This window comes from Dermacentor andersoni, chromosome 5 (genome assembly GCF_023375885.2).
Source record: "Dermacentor andersoni chromosome 5, qqDerAnde1_hic_scaffold, whole genome shotgun sequence".
Lineage (NCBI taxonomy): Eukaryota > Metazoa > Arthropoda > Arachnida > Ixodida > Ixodidae > Dermacentor > Dermacentor andersoni.
In genome coordinates, this window is record NC_092818.1 from 56,626,836 (window position 1) to 56,651,053 (window position 24,218).

Consider the following 24,218-nt stretch of genomic DNA (forward strand, 5'->3'; position numbering starts at 1 on the left):
TCTGCTCGTCATCCCTGCAGCTCTTCGTACGGAAGTACTTGAAGCCTGTCACAACGAGGTGACTTCTGGTCACTTGGGCTACACGAGAAGGTTGCCCAGAGTGCAGCAGAGGTACTACTGGCCGAGACTTACCACCACCGTGAAACATCACGTTCGCACTTGCCTCGACTGCCAGAGGCGCGAATTACCTCCGTCGAAACCAGCTGGTCTCCTACAACCCGTCCAGGTTCCTCGAAGACCATTTGACCAAATTGGAATGGATATATTGGTCGCATTTCCTACTTCTACTGCAGGGAATCGCTTTGTTATTGTCGCAACCGACTATCTCACACGTTACGCAGAAACAAAGGCAATCCAGAGAAGCACAGCAGCCGAGGTGGCGCGCTTTTTCATTGAGCATGTTGTGTTGCGACACGGCGCATGAACCGTCGTAATAACAGACCGAAGAACCGCATTAACAGCTGCACTTTTAGATCACGTCTTGCTGCTAAGTGGAACGGATCATCGGAAGTCAACCACCTACCGTCCACAAACTAACGGATTAACCGAACGCCTAAACAAAACTATTGAAGACATGCTCTCCATGTACGTGGATGTTCAACAGAAAAATTGGGACGACATCCTACCTTATATCACCTTTGCATATAACACGGCGAAACAAGAGTCCGTTCACCCTTGTTCACGGACGGGATGTATGAACAATCTTGGATGCAATGCTTCCACACGACTTTGACGACACGGATAAGGACGGCGATGTGTTTACGCAACGCGCAGAAGAGGCTCGGCAGCTCGCACGCTTGTGTATCTGCCAGCAGCAAGACTATGACGCAGGGCGCTATGATCTTAACCGTCGAATGATAATCTATGATGTCAGCGACGGAGTGTGGGTTTGGACACCCTTACAGAAACGAGGCCTCTCCGAGAAGCTGTTAAGACGATACTTCGGACTATATCGAGTATTGCTCCGACTCAGTGATGTCACGTACGAGGTCGTCGCCGATAGTCCCAATTGTACGCTGCGCCGCACGCACCGTCCTGAACTTGGGCACGCGTTCCGCATGAAGCCGTATCTGAGCGAATAACTATGCGAGAGACTCTTACTTCCGCGAGTGACATTTCTGGTTTCGCATCGGGGCGATGCTCTTTTAGGGAGGGACAAATCACGCGTGCATTTTATACAGAAGACAACGACGAGGGGGGCATTAACGGACTGCGTCTAGTGGGTGGCTGAGATTGGGTGAGGACGAAGAAGACGTGCATCTCTTCCGGTTGTTTTTGAACAGGTCGTCGTGCTGTTCTTGAAGAACGTCTGCCAGTCTTCTGTCCACGTTGTACCTTGACACTATGTTTTCGACTATACTAACACTGAGGAAGTTTCCGCGGTACAAATGAATCTCAAATCAGCTTCAAGTACTGACTGTGAAGAATTACAAATAAAGCCTGGCAGGTATGTAGCGAACATCATTACTCCTTACTTGGTGCATATTGTTAATGAGGCAATCTGGTCTACCATTTTTTCGCAGAGAATGAGAATAGCCAGCGAACCTGTTATGCTCAAGGGTCGTGGTAAAAAAATTGTCTTACTAATGATCGACCAATCATATCAACTGTATTCTTGAAAGCATTCGAAAGAATATTACTGAAAAGAGCAGCAAACTTATTATAAGCACTCGTTGTTATTTATTCCAAGTCGTGGTACGAAAAGGGCAGAACGACGGAATGTGCATTAGTTTTGTAAAAATAAATTGTAGTGCATATTATTGAAATGAAGAAACTGACACTCCCATGCCTCCTACCTCCTACTCCAATAGATGCGGAGGCTGCGGTGCCCCACCGACCACTTCCTCCAAACACTCCCAACCAAACCTACCTGCAATGGGAGGCCGTCTTGTGCCACGGCGAACCTCGGGCCTTGCTGGAGCTTATCCAGCGGGCTCACGACGCGGCGATGGCAATTAGGGCTCTGGTATAGGGGCTCCGACCGCAGTAACTGAACCCTGAATACGTCACTCTGGCTAGACTTAATGACATTTATTGATTTAAGTAGTGTTTCACTTTCTAATAACTAAATATTAATTTAATTAACAAAATATTAACGAAATCTTGGAAAAATTCGCGTCCGTTGTCTCTGTCTCGAGCTGTTGTGTTCTTATCTATTACAACGGAATCAAGTTGTTTTCATTGACGTTGACAAATCGACCCAGAGACATAATAAATGTCATGTTCCTGAGGGTATCCACCTAGGGCCTTCTTGTCTTTGCATTTAGTGTTTATTTATTGTTTACAGCATTAAGAGCGAACCAAAATTTATACGATGTTCCAATGACACTAGTTACTTTATTTTTAAACAGGTACTTCTGCCTATGTGCTAAGTCAAAGTAACATAATTCATAGAGCACCGCATCAATGATAGAAAGTGGGCCAACTATAAATACAAAAAATAAAAAGCATAATCTTTTAAGCCGTATAACATTAGTAAAAGAATAAGGAACAGAAGTTATGCCATAATAATGCTGATTTAGTTGACAGCTCTTGCATGCAATATTTCGCTCTTGCATAAAAATACACGGTCACATAAATTTCCTTTCATATTATCACCTTATCATTCGGGGTATTATATAACGGGTTGTCAACATGTATACACAAGAAAGGACAGGTGTTACGATGAAATACAAGTTTGAACAGTTTCAAGAAATTCTGAATTACATGTGATGGCAGCGACATTGAAGGGTAGGTCGTTCTAGTCTTTAGCAGTTCGACGAAAAAATGAAGCTTGAAAAGTGACAGTTCGTGTTTCCGAGGACCAGATCACGTTGTTATCAAATGACGTTGTTACCCAGCTTTCTAGGTCGGTTGATTTGCTCTTCAGATGGCCATGTTATTTTCCCCTGTGTTCTAAACACAATTTATTATGTGCTCTGTCACTCCTACTTAACTACTGCAATCTAGTTTGAGGCAGTCCATGAAAAATGAACCTCACTAAACTACACATGCTACAAGAAAAAGTAGTCAGGCATGTAACTAGGAATTAGCTGTACAGCACACACACATTGTATATTTATCTACAATAAGATTATCTGGTTTTACCGTGCTGTAATGAGCATTACTATATTACCCCAGGTTTTCACCACCTGAAGTGTCGAGTTACTTCAAATATATTGCTAGACTTGAGCATAATGAATAGCTTGTTTTAAAGAGCAGTCCAGAAGAATAGGCAGTTCCTAGTAACCGCGGCAATTATAGTAAGCGAAATTTATATTTTCCTAGACCCGTTCTTTTGAAGAAACTTCTCAGATAAAGGCAATGTGCTTGCCCTCCCACGGAGTTCAAAGAGCACTTTGCAAATGTTATTTGGTAACTTTTGAATTTGATCTATCATCTGTCACAATATGTTACTGCGTGCCTAAATCGTTTTCTTTTGTATTAAAACTTGAAAATTTCATGTTCGATAGCAAGCTGTGGTGCCAAATTTTGGTGCGGGGCCACAGACACACTCATGTTACAACGCTGTAGCATTTCGCCTGCCATGCCCTTTCCTCTTCTTGAATCATGGAATAAATATAGTTTCATTCGTTAATTCGTATTCGCTTTCTTACCCCGTTTCATTACTGCACAGCGGTCTCCGTGATTCCAATAAATCATCTTGTAGACATCGTCTTCTCCATCTAAGAGGAATAGAACATTTTGCAGAATAACCTGTTAGAAAGCAGTGCGCATTTGAAAGCATAGTACCATTTTTAATTTTAGGTAATTAATCCAGAAACATACTGTTTTTCTTAGTATGCTGTTTTACTAAAATTGCTATTGCCAAGAAGGCGTCGTTGTGCTTTTTTATCAGCCGCGTGCTGTCTTCATGGATTCATCGTCAAAAATGGAAAAGTGCTGGACGTAGCGGGAACTGCTGTGTATGCAGCTCATTTAATTTTCATCATGCTTAGTACTTGCTTCGCGAAGCAGATTTTTTGCGGTAATGTTTAAAGAAATGGTGTAAATGACGAATGCATTGAAATACCACATACCCTGCTTTATTATAATGTCAGAGAGAAATGAAAACAGGTTTAATTTTTAAATTTATGCATAATATTTTACAGTGTACAAATACTTTACCGAAGCTCTCTGAGCGTTGTGAAAGTTGCCCTTCTACAAGAGTAGTAATGTTGGCCGGATATACTTTTCTACTTATTAGCGCGAGTTTCAGAAGGCTGATAAAGATATTCCTTAACAAAATTATTATCAGCTTGTGGGTGGTTGTATACGCGCCGAATTAGGAGGCAGGCACAAATGGTTTTAATTATATTGTTATTGTGTTCAGAACTCCACCTAGATTACCCCATTCATCAGCGAGATCAAGGTTTCAACTTTAAATTTCGAGTTCAAATGCCATGTATCTGCAAATAACGATATTAAATGACAGAGCACAGCATCGCCAGGCAGCACATGCGATTCTGTAATTAGGGCATTGTTTATTCTCAACCTTTGTCGTGCTTGCGTGCACCGACGTTCGTTGACGTTCACTGACGTTATGAAGTCAAAGTTTTGTGCGCCAATGAAATGTGTATGTACTACGACTAATCACCATCAGTACAGTTCCTGTCCATGAAGCAGGAACATTTTTGTGTCAGAAGCATTGAATTTAGAAAATACGTTTAGATGCAACTACAACTAAGTATATTCGCTCACTAAATCAATATGCCCACCAAAGTTTTGTTTTAAAAGACCCCAATGAGGCCAAGCATCATCATCATCATCATCATCAGCCTGGCTACGCCCACTGCAGGGCAAAGGCCTCTCCCATACTTCTCCAACTGCCCCGGTCATGTACTAATTGTGGCCATGTTGACCCTCCAAACTTCCTAATCTCATCTGCCCACCTAACTTTCTGTCGCCCCCTGCTACGCTTCCCTTCCCTCGGAATCCAGTCCGTAACCCTTAATGACCATCAGTTATCTTCCGTCCTCATTACATGTCCTGCCCATGCCCATTTCTTTTTCTTGATTTCAACTAAGATGTCATTAACGCGCGTTTGTTCCCTCACCCAATCTGCTATTTTCTTATCCCTTAATGTTACACCTATCATTCTTCTTTCCATAGCTCGTTGCGTCGTCCTCAATTTAAGTAGAGCCCTTTTCGTAAGCCTCCACGTTTCTGCCCCGTACGTGAGTACTGGTAAGACACAGCTGTTATACACTTTCCTCTTGAGGGATAGTGGCAACCTGCTGTTCATGATCTCAGAATGCCTGCCAAACGCACCCCAGCCCATTCTTATTCTTCTGATTATTTCACTCTCATGATCCGGATCAGCAGTCACTACCTGTCCTAAGTAGATGTATTCCCTTGCCACTTCCAGTGCCTCGCTACCTATCGTAAGCTGCTGTTCCTTTCCGAGACTGTTAAACATTACTTTAGTTTTCTGCAGATTAATTTTTAGTCCCACCCTTCTGCTCTGCCTCTCCAGGTCAGTGAGCATGCATTGCAGTTGGTCCCCTGAGTTACTAAGCAAGGCAATATCATCAGCGAAGCGCAAGTTACTAAGGTATTCTCCATTTACTCTTATCCCCAATTCTTCCCAATCCAGGTCTCTGAATACCTCCTGTAAACATGCTGTGAATAGCATTGGAGAGATCGTATCTCCCTGCCTGACGCCTTTCTTTATAGGGATTTTGTTGCTTTCTTTATGGAGGACTACAGTGGCTGTGGAGCCGCTATAGATATCTTTCAGTATTTTTACGTACGGCTCGTCTACACCCTGATTCCGCAATGCCTCCATGACTGCTGAGGTTTCGACTGAATCAAACGCTTTCTCATAATCAATGAAAGCTATATATAATGGTTGGTTATATTCCGCACATTTCTCTATCACGTGATTGATAGTGTGAAGATGATCTATTGTTGAGTAGCCTTTACGGAATCCTGCGTGGTCCTTTGTTTGACGGAAGTCTAAGGTGTTCCTGATTCTATTTGCAATTACCTTAGTAAATACTTTGTAGGCAACGGACAGTAAGCTGATCGGTCTATAATTTTTCAAGTCTTTGGCGTCGTCTTTCTTATGGATTAGAATTATGTTAGCGTTCTTCCAAGATTCCGGTACGCTCGAGGTCATTAGGCATTGTGTATACAGGGTGGCCAGTTTTTCTAGAACAATCTGCCCACCATCCTTCAACAAATCTGCTGTTACCTGATCCTCCCCAGCTGCCTTCCCCCTTTGCATAGCTACCAAGGCTTTCCTTACTTCTTCCGGCGTTACTTGTGGGATTTCGAATTCCTCTAGACTATTCTCTCTTCCATTATCATCGTGGGTTCCACTCGTACTGTATAAATCTCTATAAAACTCCTCAGCCACTCGAACTATCTCATCCATATTAGTAATGATATTGCCGGCTTTGTCTCTTAACGCATACATCTGATTCTTGCCAATTCCTAGTTTCTTCTTCTCTGCTTTTAGGCTTCCTCCGTTCCTGAGAGCTTGTTCAATTCTATCCATATTATACTTCCTTATGTCAGCTGTCTTACGCTTGTTGATTAACTTCGAAAGTTCTGCCAGTTCTATTCTAGCTGTAGGGTTAGAGGCTTTCATACATTGGCATTTCTTGATCAGATATTTCGTCTCCTGCGATAGCTTACTGGTATCCTAACAGAGTTACCGCCGACTTCTATTGCACACTCCTTAATGATGCCCACAAGATTGTCGTTCATTGCTTCAACACTAAGGTCCTCTTCCTGAGTTAAAGCCGAATACCTGTTCTGTAGCTTGATCTGGAATTCCTCTATTTTCCCTCTTACCGCTAACTCATTGATCGGCTTCTTATGTACCAGTTTCTTCCGTTCCCTCCTCAAGTCTAGGCTCATTCGAGTTCTTACCATCCTGTGGTCACTGCAGCGCACCTTACCGAGCACGTCCACATCTTGTATGATGCCAGGGTTAGCGCAGAGTATGAAGTCTATTTCATTTCTAGTCTCGCCGTTCGGGCTCCTCCACGTCCACTTTCGGCTATCCCGCTTGCGGAAGAAGGTATTCATTATCCGCATATTATTCTGTTCCGCAAACTCTACTAATAACTCTCCCCTGCTATTCCTAGTGCCTATGCCGTATTCCCCCACTGCCTTGTCTCCAGCCTGCTTCTTGCCTACCTTGGCATTGAAATCGCCCATCAGTATAGTGTATTTTGTTTTCACTCTACCCATCGCCGATTCCACGTCTTCATAGAAGCTTTCGACTTCCTGGTCATCATGACTGGATGTAGGAGCGTAGACCTGTACAACCTTCATTTTGTACCTCTTATTAAGTTTCAGAACAAGACATGCCACCCTCTCGTTAATGCTATAGAATTCCTGTATGTTACCAGCTATATTCTTATTAATCAGGAATCCGACTCCTAGTTCTCGTCTCTCCGCTGCCAAGCATCGGCCAAGCATGTTGTCTTTAAGGTTAAGTCAACGTTTCAATGATTTCTGTTTCGTCCCATGGTGCTGCATACCTAATAACGTGTAACACAACGGAGCAAGAGTGCACGGGAGCGCATCATGAATATATTTAGTTTTCGGAATTGGTAACAGACCAGAATGTTCTCTAAGAAACGAAAAGCACACGAGCAAAATAAGAGACAACAAAAATGTCACAGTCATGCATCCGGTAGTGACCGTTCGGGCTGTTGCCTTTGTTTTTGCTCTCTCGTATTTCTTGTAGCCGTACGTTCTTAAAACATGGATCCTTGCGTAATCGCTAACAATAATGTCATTCAAATTTCATTACCGCTGAGTGAGTACCCGAGACTTATACTCCGACGATGCATGAGGGAAGTTTCATGAACGAGTGCTTGCAAACTAACTACGGCAGCAGGTGCAAAACTAACCAAAAAGCAGAGGTAAAAATAAAGTGCCATCAAGCGAGCAATGATGTCGATGGATGCCTAATTTACCTAACCGTCCCGCTTTGTAATACACCTAACAGTAACGCACGCATGAACTGCCCAACTAATATTAGAAAATCACAAAGAAGTTATATATGCGCAGCTTACAATTGGACCACAGTTCCAGTATAGGTGGTGAACTACCTTTCCCCTTTCGTTGATTCAAATATCCTTTTAACGTTTCCTTTGACCTGAAATAAAAACAAAACCAAAGGCAGATTAGGCAGGCTCACAACAAAATGACCTTACACATTCAGTTATTAATGCGAAAGCATTAAATGCTCCATTACGAGAAAATGCGTTGGCATAGGTTGCGTGACCGAAAGATGGTACCAAAAATGGCCGACGGCGCCAAGAGTAAACACACGTCAAAAATATTCGCGGACTAACGTAAAATTTCTCATTGAGTTTACTGCAGATCACGTAAATGAATGGCATTGAAAAGGAAAATTGTTGAATTTCTCTTTTGGGTGGGAAGTGAGCCCGGATCCCTGGGGTGCGAGACGAAAACGCATCGCCAACGCCATGGCGTCTCCACGTTGCTGGCAGGCTAAAGGTGTGCATACCCGTGTGTTATCGCACACTCCACGTAACAGCTGTGAGTGGATAAAATATAAAGCAATATTTTTCCAATTGAACGCCGCTGAACGGTCTTTCGAGTTTAGAGCTCGTCGCGGGGAAGTGTGCGCGTTTGGTTCGGCCTTGCGGAGGCACAGTCAGAACGCAGTCGAGAGGTCGTGCTGACAAGAAACACGCGGAAAAAAAACATTTAACCTGAGCGACTACAAGGCCTTTGCGTTCCCACACGTATGCAGTCGTAAGTGTATCTGACGAGTTCTTATTCTGCGAGCCTGCATTGAAACACAAGAAAATATCGTTGAGCAAAAGCTATACTAGCCTAAGAATGTCAATATGTCGCAACATAGTTTGCGCAAATTATACCGAGAACCTCTGCTTTAAAAGCAGCCCTCAGCAGTATTAAGGAAATACAAGTAAATGATGCTGTCACATTGGGGGGGGGGGGGGGGGGGGGGTGGACAGCGAAACTTTAAAGAGCAGTTGGGCTGCACTTTATATGCATGTGTGTGACGTTGTGGTCGATCTTAAATGCAATTACAGCGCATGATGTATCGGAGCCCATAATTTCAAATTGAAACACAATGTTCACGATAATAAACTCAAACACTGACGTATATATTCCTTGCCTGCATAGTTATATGCTCCTTTTTGTATCCAATAATCTGTGATTTTCACTCCTCACATCGCCTCAAGCTGCCTCCACGTTAGAGGCGAGCGCTGAAAGAAATACCGCGTGGTGAAAACTTCGGAGGGGGAGGTAGTCTGTAAGTGGCCACGTAGTGGGCATATCCATTTCGTCTCCTGCTGAAGTGGTGATTGGCTGAAGGTGCCGGACCCCTTGGACGCGTACCCCCGCCCAGCCAATCAGAAATTCAGCTGCAGACGAAATGGACATCTCCACTCGGTGGACACTTAGAGGATAACATCCTCACCCTCTGGTGCCGTATTCTTGCAACGTCGCCCGTCCGGGAGCAATAACAACCCCCGTGTGAACATATGTCCCTCTGCTTGAAGTCCATGCTTGACTAAGTCATAACGCACGACGTGAACTCGCCGGACAAAACGGAATGATCACCTTGGGCACCTGTATGCCAGGCATCATTTAGACTAACTCAAGCGTAGGCTTCTAGTCAAGGCGCATTTCTGAATGCAGGGGTACGAACAGCCAGCCACAGCATCGCTCGAAAGCAGCAGCAAGGATTGCAACGCAAGGCTGAGACGCACCATCATGCCGACAGTTTTCACCACCGAAAGCGCAGAAACCCCTACATTACCGCGGTTGTGGCTGCCTGTTCTTTGTGACTGCTCTGCTCCGTTCTAGCGTAGCTGTGATACAGCTAACAGACCCCTAGTCCGTCCAAAAGGCGTGAGAACTCCGTGATACAGTTTGCTGTCTGTAATGCATCAGTTGTCATGCTGGCATACATATGTTAAATTTTTACAATTCCATTTTTTTCTGTAGTGTGATTGCTACACACGAAAATTTCTTTATTTTGACGCGGGCGGTGACGAAGGAAAATCGCAGTATAGCTGTGCGTTTGTTACGAACGCGCACCTGTAACCTATTTTATTTCGATTAACAATATTTAGGTATTTCAGACACTTATTTCTAGTCTGCAGCTGTATAACTTCATTAAGGGCGCTCTTCAACCGCTGCTAGCACAAGCCACAGGTCCATGTGAGCTCACAACGAGAGAACGCCCGCTCTTTTTGTAGAGGTCGCCACAGTTCAGCCGTTTGTTTGGCTGCCACCAGAGTGTGGCGCCCCCTGTGACCTGTGTGTGTGTGTGTGTGTGTGTGTGTGTATATGTTCGGGCCCAACAAAGGAGCGGCATTCCCTTTTCGTCCAAGCAAGAGGCGGCACGTGTCAGTCCGTCCCTGCGTGCTCGTGCCCCACGCGGCACTAACCACGCGACATGGTGTCAGAAGTGGCCGGATAACGCCCCCCTGCCTTAGCCCTCACCTCAGAGAAAGGCACCAAGATGTCCCTCGAGAGCGGCGAGCCGCCGAAACTGTACGGCGTCAACTTCCAGCCGCCGGCACCGTTCGACTTCGTGAACCTGCCAACGTGGGTGACATGGCTCAGCCGCTACGAAGACTACGCAGCGGTTTCAGGAGTGGCGCAAGCGTCGGAAGACATGCAGGTACGCTCGCTACTGCACTGCATGGGCCCGGAGGTCCGCCCGCTTCTCGAGACTTCCTCGCTCGACGCCCAGTCACTCGCTTCATACCAAGCCGTTGCCACCCGCTTCACTGAGCACTTCGTGCACCCGGCAAACGAGTTTTACGAATCGTCACGGTTCCACAGACGTGTTCAGCTGCCCGACGAAAGCGTCGACATGTACTACGCAGAGCTGCGCAGTATGGTTAAGCGCTGTAACTATCCGTCAGCCGCTGTCAAGGAAAGGCTCGTACGCGACCGGTTCATCGTCGGCCTCCGCGACTCCGGTCTCTCGAACCAGCTGTGCCGGAACGCGAAGTTGACACTACAGGACGCCTGGACACAAGCCCGTCAATCTGAAGACGCCGACAGGGAAAAGGCGTTGCCCTAGAAGCGCACCGAGCACTCCCGCGAGCTCAACCTCGACGCCGCAAAATCTAAGAAGTTCCCCTCGCGTCGTCGCTCCGGCGCTAAGCCTCGTTCGCCGCAGTCGCAAGCAGAGCGCTCATGCGAGCCGTCCGCATGTGAATTCTGCGGCCGCGCGCCTCATCGACGTTCAGACTGCCCAGCCCGTCGCTCCACCTGCAACTTCTGCAAAAAGAAAGGCCACTTTGCCGAAGTATGCCGCTCGCGAAAGTTGAAGCAGTACAAGCTCAGCTCCGTTCACCTGCACGCCGTCGCGACGCCCGCCTCGGCAAAGTTCGTCAACGTCACCGTTGATGACTACACAGCGCAGTTCAAGGTTGACTCCGGAGCCGAAGTATCTGCTGTTCCCAGCGACTTTCCTACCTTGCCTGCCAAACTCGACCAAGTCGACACTCTTCTCACTGGCCCGGGAGGACAGCCACTGCGCGTGCTGGGCTCGTTTGTGGCACGACATCAGTGGCAAGGGAAAACAAGCTGTCAGCGCCTCTACGTGATCCAGCCTCTCACTGTGCCTCTTCTGGGACTGCCAGCGCTCCAAGCCCTCCAAGTAGTCCAATTTCTTGATCAACTCAAGACTTCAAAAGCGACGCTGCACACCGAGCTCTTCAATGGATTGGGTACCCTCAAGGACGAGTACAACATCCGGTTGAAACCCGATGCCGTACCTTTCTCGCTAAGCGTACCTCGCAGAATCCCCATCCCGATGCTCGAGATCGTCCGCCGCGAGCTCGACAAATTGGAAAGCGCAGGCGTCATCCGTAGGGTCGACAAGCCAACACTGTGGTGCTCGGGTCTCGTCGTCCTCCGGAAAGGCGATGGTTCCTACCGCCTCTGCGTCGACTTGACACAACTTAACAAGGTCGTCCTTCGCGAAAGACATATTCTACCAACTGTTGAGCAAGTCCTTGGCCTCCTCGGCGATGCAACAGCTTTTCGAAGCTGGACGCGACCGCAAGCTTCCACCAGGTGAAGCTCTCTGAAGACCCCCAAGAGCTTACGACATTCATCACCCCATATGGCCGATACTGCTTCTGCCGGCTCCCCTTTGGCATCACCTCCGCACCAGAGTACTTCCAAAAGCAGGTGGCAAGAATCCTGGAGGGCCAAGAAGGAGTCGCCAATATGATAGACGATATTTTGGTTTTCGGACGCACCCGCCAGGAACATGACGCCAGACTGAGCCAAGTGCTATCTCGCCTTGCAAAAGCAGGTATCAGATTGAACCAGGACGAGTGTCGTTTTGGGGTACCCGAGGTCTCCTTCCTCGGAGTTGACGTCTCAGCACAGGGCATCAGGCCAGATCCGGGCAAGGTCGAAGCAGTCAAAGCCATGGAAGCTCCAACGGACGTCGCCGGCGTTAGAGGACTGCTCGGAATGGTGAACCATCTTGCCAGATTCATGCCACACATCTCGGACGTCGCAGCTCCCATCAGAGCCTTACTGAACAAGTCTGCGAGTTGGGTGTGGCAACATGAGCAAAAGGCAGCATTCGAGAAAATCAAGGATCTCTTGACGTCAGACAGGTGTATGGTCAAGTACCACCCGTCGTACGCCACTACGGTGTCTACAGACGCAAGCTCATTCGGACTCGGCGCAGTTTTGCTACAGACTCAACCCTCAGGAGAGCGCCGTCCAGTCGCGTTCGCTTCGAGGTCGATGACCGATACCGAGCAGCGTTACAGCCAGACTGAAAAAGAAGCTTTGGCAACGACGTGGGCTATCCAAAGGTTTGACGAGTTCGTCCGTCGCATCCCCTTCGACGTCTACACTCACCACCTGCCACTCGTTTCACTTCTCGGCAAGATGGAACTGGACGTGTTGCCGCCTCGCATTCAGAGACTACGGCTAAAGACCATGCGATACCAGTTCCGTATGCTGCACGTGCCAGGAAAGCTCCTAGCCACAGCCGATACGTTGTCGCGCATCACCTACAAGCCACCCACTCCTCTAGACACTATCGAACTTTTTGCAGCAGAGGTAGTCGGCTGCACGTCGGAAGTCTTGCCACTCAGCCCTAAAGACGTGCGAGAGGCACAAGAGTCAGATGGCGAGTGCAAGGCCCTCGCTTCCTACTGCCAGCATGGTTGGCCCCAAAAGACCAAGATACCACTGCACAGGCACGTACCCAGGATTTTTTTTCGGGGGGGGCCCACCACCTCCATCATCATCATCATCATCATCAGCCTGTTTTATGTGCGCTGCAGGACGAAGGCCTCTCCCTGCGATCTCCAATTACCCCTGTCCTGCGCCAACTGATTCCAACTAGCGCCCGCGAATTTACTAATTTCATCGCTCGACCTAGTGTTTTGTCGTCCTCGATTGCGTTTCCCTTCTCTTGGAACCCATTCTGTAACCCTAATTGTCCAACGGTTGTCTAACCGGCGCATTACATGACCTGCCCAGCTACACTTTTTCCTCTTGATTTCAATTTGAGTATCGTCTATACCCGTTCGCTCTCTGATCCAAACCGCTATCTTTCTCTCTCTTAAAGTTGTGCCTAGCAATCTTCGTTCGATCGCTCTTTGCGCTGTCCTTAACTTGCTCTCAAGTCTCTGCCCCATATGTCAGCACTGGCAAAATGCACTGATTGCACACCTTACTTTTCAATAATAATTGTAAGTTTCCAGTCAGGAGCTGGCAATGTCTGCCGTATGCGATCCAACCTATTTTTATTCTTCTGTGAATTTCCTTCTCATGATCAGGGTTCCCTGTGATTGAGTGACCTAGGTGAACGTACTCCTTCACAGTCTCAAGTGGCCGACTGGCGATCCTGATCTCTTGTTCTTTTGCCCGGCTATTTATCATTATCTTCATCTTCTGCATATTAATATTCAACCCCACTCTTACACTCTCTCTGTTAAGGTCTTCAATCATTTGTTGTAACTCGTCTGCATTGTTGTTGAATAGAACAATGTCATCGGCAAACCGAAGGTTGCTGAGATATTTGCCGTCGATCTTTATTCCTAAGCCTTCCCAGTTTAATAGCTTGAATTCTTCTAAGCACGCAGTGAATAGCTTTGGAGAAATTGTGTCTCCCTGTCTGACCCCTTTCTCTATAGATAAGGTATCTCCCCTGCTTTTCTTGTATAGAATTATGGTAGCTATAGAACCTCTGTAGATATTCTTCCGCGAAGGACGAGTCAGTAAGACGAGAAACTATTTACAGATTATATTTACAACAACGGTTGCAGCGCTGACCGGTTAGATTCACAGCGCGAGCCCAGTTCGTTCTTCCTCCTCTTTTCTGAAGTGATGGCGCCCACGCGCATCGTTCAAACAAACAAATACCACACGCACGTAGCAATACTTTCCAAGCTTTTTACGTAAGCGTTCTGTACTCCTTGATTACGTAGTGCCTCTATGACTGCTGGTATCTCTACTGAATCAAATGCATTCTCGTAATCTATATAAGCCACATAGAGAGGCTTATTGTACTCTGCAGATTTCGCGATAACCTGATTGATGGTATGGATGTGATTCATTGTAAAGTATCTCTTCCTGAAGCCACCCTGTTCCCTTGGTTGACAAAATCCAGTGTTGCCCTTATTCTATTGGATATTATTTTGGTAAATATTTTATATAATACTGGGAGCAAGCTAATGGTCCTATAATTTTTCAATTCTTTAACGTCTCCTTTTTTGTGGATTAGTATGTCTGCATTCTTCCAGTTTTCTGGGACCCTTGCAGTCGATAGACACTTCGTATAAAGAGCCGCCAGTTTTCCAAGCATTATGTCTCCTCCATCTTTGATTAAATTGACTGTTATTCCACCTTTTCCTCCTGCTCTTCATCGTTTCATGTCTTGCAGGGCCCTTCTGACCTCATGGCTAGTTATAGGAGAGTTTCTGTATCCTGTTCATTACTGTTTCTAAGTGAGGTATCGTGACTCCTCTGGGTACTGTATACAGGTCAGCTTAGAATTTTTCCGCTGCTTTCACTATATCTTCGAGATTGCTGATGATATTATCCTTCTTATATTTTAGTGCATACATCATGGTTTGTCCTATGCCAGGATTCTTTTTTCTGATTTCAGGCTGCGTTCATTTTATACGGCTTCTTTTGTCTTTCTCATGTTATAGTTTCGAATATCAGTTATTTTCGCCTTGTTGATCAGTTTTGACAGTTCCGCGAATTGCGTAACGCTGTGCGGCCGCCAGTCCCATACAACCGCGTAGAGCGCAGGACTCTGCGATTCTAGACGTACTGCGCTCACCGCGATAGGTTAGAAAAACACCCACATAAGCACAGCAGAGAAGTGGCTACGTGAGGCGGTTCGACCGATAACTGTGGAAGCGTCATTCAAAACAAGTAATTGTTTTCCACTTCTGGCGACCTTTTCTCTACTTCCTTTTTAAATAAAAAGATGTTGATGCATAAATATTCTCATAAACAACGGTTAACTTTCTTTTATTATTCGCTTTTGCTTGCAGTTTGGTTGTTGCCTTGGCTCTCTCCCTTAGTAGATCGCTTAATTTCTCAACTCCTTGCGATTTTTTGTTTCCAGTTGCCAATTTTGCACGAGAAGTGCTATACAATTAGGGAAAAACAGACGAGGTAACGGGCGACAGTCATCTTGCTTATGTGTTTAAGGGTTATTGCAGGGTTTCATGATGGACGCTCTAGCACATTATTTTATTTCCCACCTCATCTAACCCATATCACGTGTATATGGTTCCGGGCATCTGCCAGCATCACCGCGAGCTGTAACTCGACGAAATAATGAAGCAAAGGGAAAAGTTAAACGCAATTGGCGTTTTCTCCGGCCGCAACTCGTTCCATGAGAGTACAGATCAGCTGAGTAACAGCCGCATCCCTCTCCTGGTCCCAGGATCAGCCTAAACAAAGAAGGTTGAACTAACAAAAGCAACAGCTATGCGCGTGACGGTTGAATAGATGGTGACAACTGAACGCATCTCGAGTTAATCGCACGGGTGCGGAATCTATGAGAAAACTGTCCTTCACATTACAAGAGATGCCGATAACTACCGCCATCTAAAAGGAGTGAAAAAGGCAGCATAATGCTGACCGATGAACAGCTGCCAAGTATCAACATTCATCTGGCGGCGCTTTAGGAATGTGTGAGGAGTGGTGGCGGGGGTGGCGAGGGGGGGGGGGGGGAGTATGCCACTTGATTTCGGGGGGGGCCCGGGCCCCCCCGGGCCCCCCCCTGGGTACGTGCCTGCCACTGCACCTCTCAAAGTACGCCTCGGTGGCAGACGAGCTCTCTGTCTGCGACGGTGTTCTGCTGAAAGGCGCCCGGATAGTCATCCCATCGTCCCTTCGGCCAGCGGTCTTGACGCTGTTGCATGAATGTCATCAGGGCATCAACAGGACCAAAGCCCTAGCTCGGGAGTCAGTTTGGTGGCCCGGTATCTCGACAGACATCGCCTCTCTCGTTGCCAACTGTGAACAGTGGGCTTCCACCCACGTGAACTTTGCCGAGCCCCTGCTCCCCACGGCCCTACTTGGATATCCCTGGGAATTCCTTGGAATGGACTTGTTCCACCTCAACGGCCAGACGTTCATCCTGGTGGTGGAATATTACTTAAGGTTCCCTGAGGTGGTGACCCTGAGGAGCACGACCGCTCAGGCAGTTATTGACGCTCTCAAATCCATCTTTGCCCGCCATGAAATCCCGCAAGAAGTCAGGTCAGACAACGGCCCACCGTTCTCGTCACAGGAGTTCGCGGCGTTTGCAGCATCATACGGCTTTAACCACAGGACCAGCAGTCCACAGTACGCTCAATCGGACGGAGAGGCGGAGAGGATGGTGCGTACTATCAAGGACCTGTTTAGCAAGTCAAAGGATCCTTATTTGGCTCTGCTGAGCTATCGGGATACTCCAGGAGTCGACGGCTTCAGTCCAGCCCAGCTGTTGATGGGACGTCAACTCAGAACCAGAGTCCCAAAGCAAGGCTCCCAGCTATGTCCCAACTGTCCCCCAACGAAAGAAGTCGTCGCCAAGGATGCGACTTACAAGCAGAAGCAGGCCGACAACTACAACAGGCATCATGGAACTCGAGACTTGCCGCCCCTCGAAACAGGTCAGCGTGTCTGGGTGCGACCTGATCAAGTGTAGGCTACGGTCCTCAGTCCGGGGCAAAGACCAAGAAGCTACGTGGTCGAAACGGAGCGAGGTGGCACCCTACAGCGCAACCGGCGGCACCTAGTGCCTTTTGGGCCTACAGCCTCTGGAGAGGAACCACCACCACTGCAGCAAGTTCGCTGTCAGGAACCTCGGCCTGCCAACATCGTGGAATCAACGGTCCCCCTCGGACAGTCTGTGCAACAGTCCTCTGCAGTCAGGGACCGCAGTGACGGTGTGACACGAACACGTTACGGCGGGCCTATTGTTCCGCCACGCCATTTGAACTTGTGAAACTTTTGACGTGTTTGGCTTCCTGAATCTCTCCCGTCTAACCTCCAATGCTTCAAGGGCGGAGATGTAGAGGTCGCCACACTTCAGCCGTTTGTTAGGCTGCCACCAGAGTGTGGCGCCCCCTGTGACCTGTGTGTGTGTATATATATATGTTCGGGTCCAATAAAGGAGGGGCATTCCCTTTTCGTCCAAGCAAGAGGCAGTACGTGTCGGTCCGTCCCTGCGTGCTCGTCACCCGCGCGGCACTAACCACGCCACACTTTTAAGTGACAGTGCACAAAAGTTTTGCACATGATTTACGCTGCTATGCGATCGTACCACCGTTATTTCTAAGTCAGACATGTCAACCTTTCAATGTACAGTGTCAGCGGCAAAACATGATTGAAGTAGGGCGGCTGCGTTTAGTGAAACTTCCTTTTCTAGTAAACCATAGAGGGATGCCAAATCTAGAGATTAGTCACTACAGCTAGACATGTTCAAGTCTGTTCAGGGATTTAGCTTCTTTTTCCATGTATCTAGGGTTCTTAAATTAGCAGTTGTCTCCCCATTTACGCCGCTATGCACAGCCATTAGTACCCATGCACACTTTATAAGGTTGCTGCAACTGACTGCTTCATAACTTTCTAACACTACACGTGGATTTGGAGCAATGCGCCCGGAGTAGCCGCCGCAATAACAAGCGACGCAGTATTCAGTCGCGACTTCGTACAATTTTCGCATCGTGTTAGGAGAAGGTACACCAGGTGTCGCTGTACTCTTGACGACCTTATGGGGCATGTCTTCCACAGGCCCTCTAATTGGGGTGGCTCTATTAACGTAGTGTTCATTTTGGACGAAAAAGGGTGTTCAGCGCAGCCACCTATGCTTAGTTTTGGAAACCGTTCTTTGCTTGACTTCGCGAAATTGGGAGAATAATGAGCACGGCTAGGTATCACAGGTGCTGCGCAGCGCGTGTAAGAGTTAAATTTCTGAAGCTTTGCCAGTTTTATCTTCGCTCGCTCGAGGATGCATGCTTGGCAGTATACCATAGTTCTACTTTCACAGCACCTCACACGTTCATGGTTCCAAGAGCTCTTTGTGTAGTAGGCGTTTTACCAAATTAAATGGCAATTTGTGAAATGCGCAGCGACGAGCAAGGTGAGTCGAGTAAACGGAAACCGATTTATTTTATCATTGAACAAGACACACAAAGATGTGCGCTGCCATAAAGCGCGGCGGCCCCATGAAGCGTAACGTCGTCACTGTACAACAATTTCACGCATTTTTCAGGCAGTCCGTGGATTTGTTTGGTATCATTCGAGGAATAATACGGCGCACTGATTTGGCAACGCTGGCCCTAACGTTCAGGCGCTGTTATTTACCGTTTACCTAACATTGCGTTCTAACGTCCATAATATACGCGCTGTCGTCAGTTGGAGCACTGTAGCGCACACGTGTAATAATGCGATTAGCAGCGTTACCTTACACACTACGGTACATATTGTAAATTTAGATGTATTCAGCAATACGGTTCGTTGCTATAGCGCCTGCATGCTAATGATAATAACGCCGATAGTCATCGCAAACTGGGGTTCTGTCAGTTTTTGTAGTTGTTCGTGTTGCTGCATCGCACAGTCAGGGCGTGCGCAGGAGCGATGTACAGGCGCAGCTACTGCTAATAGGGACACGGAGCTTATGGCATGGCTCCGCGGAGCGCCCCACCGTCGGAGCCTATGTCTTGCTGCGCAGGTGAAATCGAAGTGATTGGAGAAAAGCCCGGGGACTCGTCTGCTATGATGAGTCGTCTGCCAAACACTTCACGAGGCGCCGGTGGTGGCGCTCCACGGAGCTCTGCGACGTAGTGTCACTGGAAAAAATTCAGAGTACCGGAAAGGTCGGGATTTGACTGGCAACACTGAGCGGCCACCGCCATATACCTTCCAAGCCGACTGCGTCGCGGGAAGACCGCCGTGTTGGAAGAGCTTGATATTCAGTGACACATCGGGTTGAGTGTTTACTGAAGTACAAATACTTTGTGCCCGAGATAATGGTTGCTAAGAACGAAAATAAAATGTTATTTTGTGCGAAGTAATGCAGCCGGTGGTTGTTTTGCACGCCGATCGTGTTTACTGCTGGAACTGTGCTACGATTGTTGGCAGCAGCTTAGCGCTGCTATCGGGAGCTTATGCACGCATTTTTTTTCCCCTTCCGCGGAGTGAGCTACGAAGGAAACATTTCGTCACTTCGAGCCGGAATGAGGCAAACTTGTGCTTTTCGGCATGAACATTGTGGACCGCCGTCGGCTTCTATTGAATGTTTGCAAGCAGAACGAAACTAAGACCTGAAAGTGTCACAAGCACGTACATTCATTGTATAATTTCACAAGCTAAATCGGATACATTTAATTTAGTTTGTAAGCGGATACCGTGCGTTCTCGATTCTGCCGGGCGACTTCATCCGCCGTATACGAACGACACACTGCGACTGCCGTGTGCGCACCGGTGTTTGGCCGTGATCGTAAGACGATCTGTGCACACCAGGCGTAAAAACCAAATTAGATGACCATTTTGCGCACTAAATCTTGTGGAAGGCCAATATGAGACATTTGCGTAATTACAGCCACGTATATGTGCTTCTGTACACTGATAATGAGCGAGAGTTTGCTACATTGTGATTTATGAACGCGGCTGTCTAGTGCGTTCATGAGCGGGTACTCTTCTCAACTTATTTGTGACTGTTTTCTTAGACTGCCAAGATTTGCTGCCTGTGTAAAAAAAAAAGCAGGAACGCCCACTCGTGGCGCAGCACTTTTTCTTTTCTAAGTTACATAGGCGATGAATAAAATGTTTGTAGCTTTAGAGCGGTTTATGTAACATGCATAGTGACAGAGTGAAACTAAAGCTACTGGGTGTTCTGTTGTTTTGTATTTCTTGTTATGCATGAAGCACAACATTATTTGGGTATGCACCATAGCATTTCAACATAAAACATAATATGTATGCTGACTTCAGTTCATTGCATGTGCTCGGCTTACAAGCTCAAAATTTGAAGCATGTGTTGTGAATATCCCCTGGCCGTTGGTTTCAAGCTCGAAATACGTATGTATAAATGAGCAAAGGATAAGTGAAAAAAAAGGAAGTATCATGGATCTCGTATTGACAATGTTTTTATTGACTGCGATCGTCACGATCTGCGAAAAACAAGTGCCATATGGGTTAAGTGACTCGAGGCGAGAGCGCGCTCACGTGCGCGGAGAAATCATGCGAGTACCTGGTGCTCGTGAGGACGCGGAATTCTCGCAAGACAAGTGTGCCTTCGTGTGCCACGAGCACAGAATAACCGAGTGTGTTGAGCAACAAACGCGTACTCGTGTACCCGCGTCAAGCGTGCAAGACGCGAACGAACCCCGCAATGAACGCAGTGAATGAATTTTCGTAGCATCGCTAACACCACGTGCACTTCGCTTAAATATCTTCTAAAACAGTGCCGAAAAGCACAAGCAAGGTGTAATACCTCGCACACGCGGGTGTTTTTTGTAGCCTTGAAGTTCTCCCGGCGGATTCTGTGTAACCACGCAAAACGACGCACTCGGTCATTTTTCGCGATCGGAATCTAGAAAAATGTCTTTCCAGACTCAGTTCGGTTGCTGCATCCGAAGGCGCAGCAGCCAGGCATGATTTCCTTGCAGTCAAATGCGAGCGCGACAATCGGAACACAAAAAGCTTAGGGAACCTGCGCTGCCTGCCCTCTAACTCGGCCGGCCCGCCCGGCGCTTGGAAGGTATATGGCACCCCAAAGTCACGTGGTACGGTTGGGCCAATGAACGCGCCGGGGGTGCGGGGAAAACGAATGCGGTACTCTGAATTTTTTTCCAGTGACTCTACAGCGACGGGCTCTCGTGTTCCCTCTAACGGTGGCCAACCACTGCCATTCGTGGCTGCTTTCAAAACAGATGCTGTGATTCTGATTTGAGATCACTTATTTTTCAATCTCGAAAAGGTATAAATATTTAAAGTATTTCAAATTCATAGTTTCCACAGGTTTTATCTCCGAGGCTTTAAAAACGTCTCAAAATTGGACCTCGCATTCCTGTTTAAGCTCGGAGCGTAACAGCGAAATAAATTCATAGGTATGCAGCAAGCGCTACTGCGCGATGAGTTCCTGCCACTTGCCATGTATGTGCGCAGCTATATCAGGTTTTAATTGTGCATCAGTGTATTGGAATCATATTAAACAGAGAGAATTTAATACAGTAAGCTCGAAGTGGCATGTGGTCATGTGAAACATACGTCAAACCGATAGCACTAATTGATAGTAGGAGCGTTCGGGTGCACCAGCAACAGCTCCCTTTGTACATAAAGGCTTGTTTCTGTTAAATAAAGTTCAGTTGAAGTCCAGCTGTTGGTTCTCTTTCTCTGCTCTCCAGTGTTTATTTTTTCCTTGGAACCATGCTTCATAATCTGATATTAGGTAGTTAGGTGTCATGTGGAACTCTCCAAATAAGTTTTCCTTGCACAGCGCGCCTTTTCAGCAAGAATTCAGATGGATTTGTTTATCTAGAAACTGAACACTTTGAATTCTTTTAAGTGTGCACGCAATAAAAGTTATTCTGATTCGCACAGCTTTTGGGCAAAGAGAAAGAGGCTGCACTGAGTCGGAGTTCTTCAGGTATGGTTTCAGTTCTTTCTGTCAAACCGTGCCTGGCGGAAGCTCAGCAGCTAGGAGGGCGTCATTCAGCGTGGGTGGCTGCTCTTCGAGTGGCTGTGCTGCAGGTCATCGAGGCGCTACTATTTTAGCATACGAGCGTTCACAAGTATACTTCATACTACGTAAATCATACATATGGAGGTGGCGGCGCAGCATTTCAATGGTTATATTATATTGACATGGCTCTCTGGCATGGTCAATAAAGAGAAAAGGGTTTGCGTCGTGATCACGGCGACAGAAAGCCATTCGAACGCGCTCCGTAATAGCAATATTATCTGATGCCAATGACGAGTGTTTCGGCACTGTAAAATCCGGTTCAATAGTTTACTTATTCACACGTAGTGGCAACGATGCTACTGAACGTTTAAGGTTTCACTGAGTAAAGCGTAAATAGGTAGAATCATGGCATCATGACGGGATCTCTACGTACTGAACACTCAATTTCTCGTAGAATTGCAAAGTACGCACACAGCGCTGGCCCCGTACATCGCTTTCCTTTATTAGACAGAACAAGCACCTCTTTTGTTTACTTGCGCATTATGACAGTCATGTCATGGCCTCGCAGTCCTAACTTGCCTAAGATAGCATTTGAGCATAGAATTATACGCTCAAATTCCATCTTAGTCACGTTAGCATTTTTCAGATTGCTGCAAGGTTCCAAGATTTAACTTCATCACAAAAGCAACCCCATTCTCTTCATGACTGCGGGACCCGTTTCACACGTACGAAATAATTTTCAGAAAATTCTTAATATCCTTAAACGTATGAGTGACGATGTGCCAGCACAAACAGGAAGGTGATTAAAGAAATGAAATCATTTGAAGCTGCCGCAGCTGTAAATTATTGACATTAAGCGCTATGCACTTCGCTGCATGTGCATAAGATAATACTCATAAATATTCAAAGCAGAAATTTCTCTCGCTCAAACGTAATGAATTAGTGCAGAAAAGATGAACTCACCAAGTGTCAAAGGATTTGTAGCGTCTGATTATGTGATATTGACCAGTTACAACTTTTGTCGGTTCGTAAGATGTGCATGTGCGACCAATGTACAGTGGTCTGGGGTAAGTTCGGTATTTGACCCAAATCTTTTTTCCTAGAAGAAACTAAAGGAAAAAAGAAGCGGACGTGGAAATTTCTTACAGCGGCTAATTACAATAAAGTTCGTTAATAGAAAGGTCCCTGTTACATGTCCACCCACACCGGTGTATAAACACCCTCTCGCATCGCAACATGTTTAATAAAATGACTTAAGATGGTTTAGCCGACAACAAATTCCTTCATTTCTGAAGTACATGAGACGAGTGACTTTATACATTGAGGGAAAACACGGGGAAGGCGGGAGATGGAAACTCAAGACGATGAGCAAAACGAGAACAACGTGAAAGCAGGAGGCAACGTTTCGACAAGTGGACTTGTCTTCTTCAAGGCGACATAGGCTTTTGTCGCCACAGTATAATATGTAGGTGGGGTTCTTCTAAAGGGCAGAGGGCGTAAGGCGGGTAGGTGGAGCAACGAGAGAAGGTGTTAGCGGCGAGGGTGTAGAAATCATAATAAAGGAGTGCTGTGGACAAGGCCACGAACACGGCCGTCTGTCAATCACGTGTCAAGGCCCGTGTGTCAGCCGGCGTGTCAACGGCGTGCACAGCAGCCCTCTATTACCTGTTTCGCTGGTGGTCGTGGGCTATCGTGCTTCTGAAAGAGGTAATGAAAGGAGTGGCAGAAGCCGGTGCTCGTGAAAAAAAAATAATAACAGAATAGAAAACACTGAAATATAACAAATAAATAAATAGAAGGAAACAGTAAGAAGAAGGGAAAAAAACACTAAGAAGCCAAACTAAGTGTTGTTGCCTATAGCTTGAAATTTAGCATAGCGAATAGATTCTGCAGCTCCCTTTTAAACGTTTATGCCTATTGGTGGCAATGTGTAGAACTTATGAATAAAGTATGAATAACTGTTTGCTAAAGCAAATACAGCTCTATTGGTTACGCAAACTGCCCTGCAGGAAAGCTAGCTTTTCAATTACAAAAACGCAAAGCGTCGATTTCTAATAGTCAATTAGTAGATAGCCATACGAAG

General features: G+C 46.7%; 1 protein-coding gene across 2 annotated transcripts in view; it reads right to left on the reverse strand.

The window, feature by feature from the left end:
- Nucleotides 1-24,218, reverse strand: part of LOC129384663 (uncharacterized) — an 82,128-nt gene that overhangs the window by 30,550 nt on the left and 27,360 nt on the right. The window contains exons 2-4 of one of the 2 annotated variants that reach the window (XM_055070264.1): nucleotides 23,099-23,244; nucleotides 8,016-8,098; nucleotides 3,597-3,665 (exon numbers count right to left, since the gene is read on the reverse strand). In XM_055070264.1, the coding sequence (XP_054926239.1) occupies nucleotides 3,597-3,665; nucleotides 8,016-8,098; nucleotides 23,099-23,244 (298 nt within the window). The remainder of the gene's footprint in view (nucleotides 1-3,596; nucleotides 3,666-8,015; nucleotides 8,099-23,098; nucleotides 23,245-24,218) is intronic. The other variant, XR_008612341.1, reaches the window with a different exon arrangement.